Here is a 1,391-nt window from a genome sequence, read left to right as displayed (position 1 = left end):
GTGAGTCATCGTATTCTTTACTTGGTCGAACTTTTTCGATCCATGTCGTTGTTTCTTTTGGTAGATCAGTCGTCGTCGTCGTCGTCGTCGTCATTGACATTGTCCTCATCATCGTTTTTGTTACACTTTTGGGTGGGCTCAGTTTTGGTGGTGGATAAGTTGATGTTGTGATTGAGTTGGTGGGGAACGCTGTTGCCGATGGTATTTCCTCTGGCCATGCTCTCGTCATCATGGTAACTGGTGCTGTTCTCACATTGACCAAATCACAGTCGAGTTGATGTAAATTCGAGTCCAAATTCGTGCTGATCATCTGGGATAAAGTATTTAAATATGAACAATTGAATTGATTACTGTCGATGCCCACGATTTTCATGTTCGAAATGCGCGAGCTGTAGAATCCAAACAGTTCATGCAATTGATTGTTTCCAATCATAAGCGATTTCATTCGATCCAAGTGCGTCGGAAGAATGTCCGCACTTAGTGTCTTCAATTGGTTGTGTGACAAGTCTAATAATTCAAGAATATCACTCGCGAATGCGTGATCACCAACAATTTCGATCTTGTTATATGACAAATCGACTTTAGTCAATAGCTGATTAACGTAGAAAAATAATGACGGGATTTCCGTGATTTCATTGTGTGAAACGCGTAAATTACGTAAATTCGAAGCATCCGAAAACATACTCGCTGCCAGCGATGTTAATCCAAGGTATGACATGTCCAAAGAGTGAAGATTGAAATAAACTTCAAAGAAGTCATTCGGAAGCTCTGGCCGTTCACAAGATGAGAAATTTATGGTGCCAATCCACTTCTTTGAATACCCATCCGAGCCGGTTGCAGGTGTTCTATAAAGATGTTGATTCAAGCATTCTGATAGATCATCAGGTGAAAATAGGTTATGTTGGCGACGGTTTTCGACGCAGACGAGGGTCAAGTTGCAATCTGCATATGAACCGTCATAATAATAACAAGCGCCAATGTGCTGATATTTTGTAGGGCGGACAGTTTCAGAAATCTCCGCTGACACGTGAGTTGTCACAAAAACTAAAGTGAACAAAATCAATATGGATTTCATTTCCAATGAACTTTTTTTTCCAAACATTTCTCAAAAAACGACCGAACAAATTGAAGAATACTTATGAACTGAAGTAAATTAGCTCGGATTACATTAATTATTACTGTTAATGAAACGGAATATTTTATCAGAAAAATTTGTGGGTGTTGCACTCACTAATCGCGGTTACGAACAAAGACCAAAGTCACACTTTATATCGTGCGATGTTCTGAATCCGTCTGCATCACATCCTTTCGAATGAATAAATTCATCGAAATGTTGTGAAATTATGTGACTCGTGTCAGATAATGATGAATTATTTTGTACTTAATGCACA

At 39.0% G+C, this 1,391-nt stretch overlaps 1 protein-coding gene across 1 annotated transcript; it reads right to left on the bottom strand.

The window, feature by feature from the left end:
• Positions 1-21: 21 nt before the first annotated feature.
• On the bottom strand, positions 22-718 carry LOC129570860 (phospholipase A2 inhibitor-like; the record flags this gene model as incomplete). Its single annotated transcript, XM_055450585.1, has 1 exon — positions 22-718. A coding segment is annotated over exon 1 (697 nt), but the record flags the coding sequence as incomplete, so codon positions are not given.
• Between the last annotated feature and the right edge of the window lie 673 nt (positions 719-1,391).

Source organism: Sitodiplosis mosellana, unplaced genomic scaffold (genome assembly GCF_009176505.1).
Source record: "Sitodiplosis mosellana isolate CC-2019 unplaced genomic scaffold, AAFC_SMos_1.0 Smas_scaffold_412, whole genome shotgun sequence".
In the NCBI taxonomy this organism is placed as follows: Eukaryota; Metazoa; Arthropoda; class Insecta; order Diptera; family Cecidomyiidae; genus Sitodiplosis; species Sitodiplosis mosellana.
This window is presented reverse-complemented; position numbering and strand designations above follow the sequence as displayed.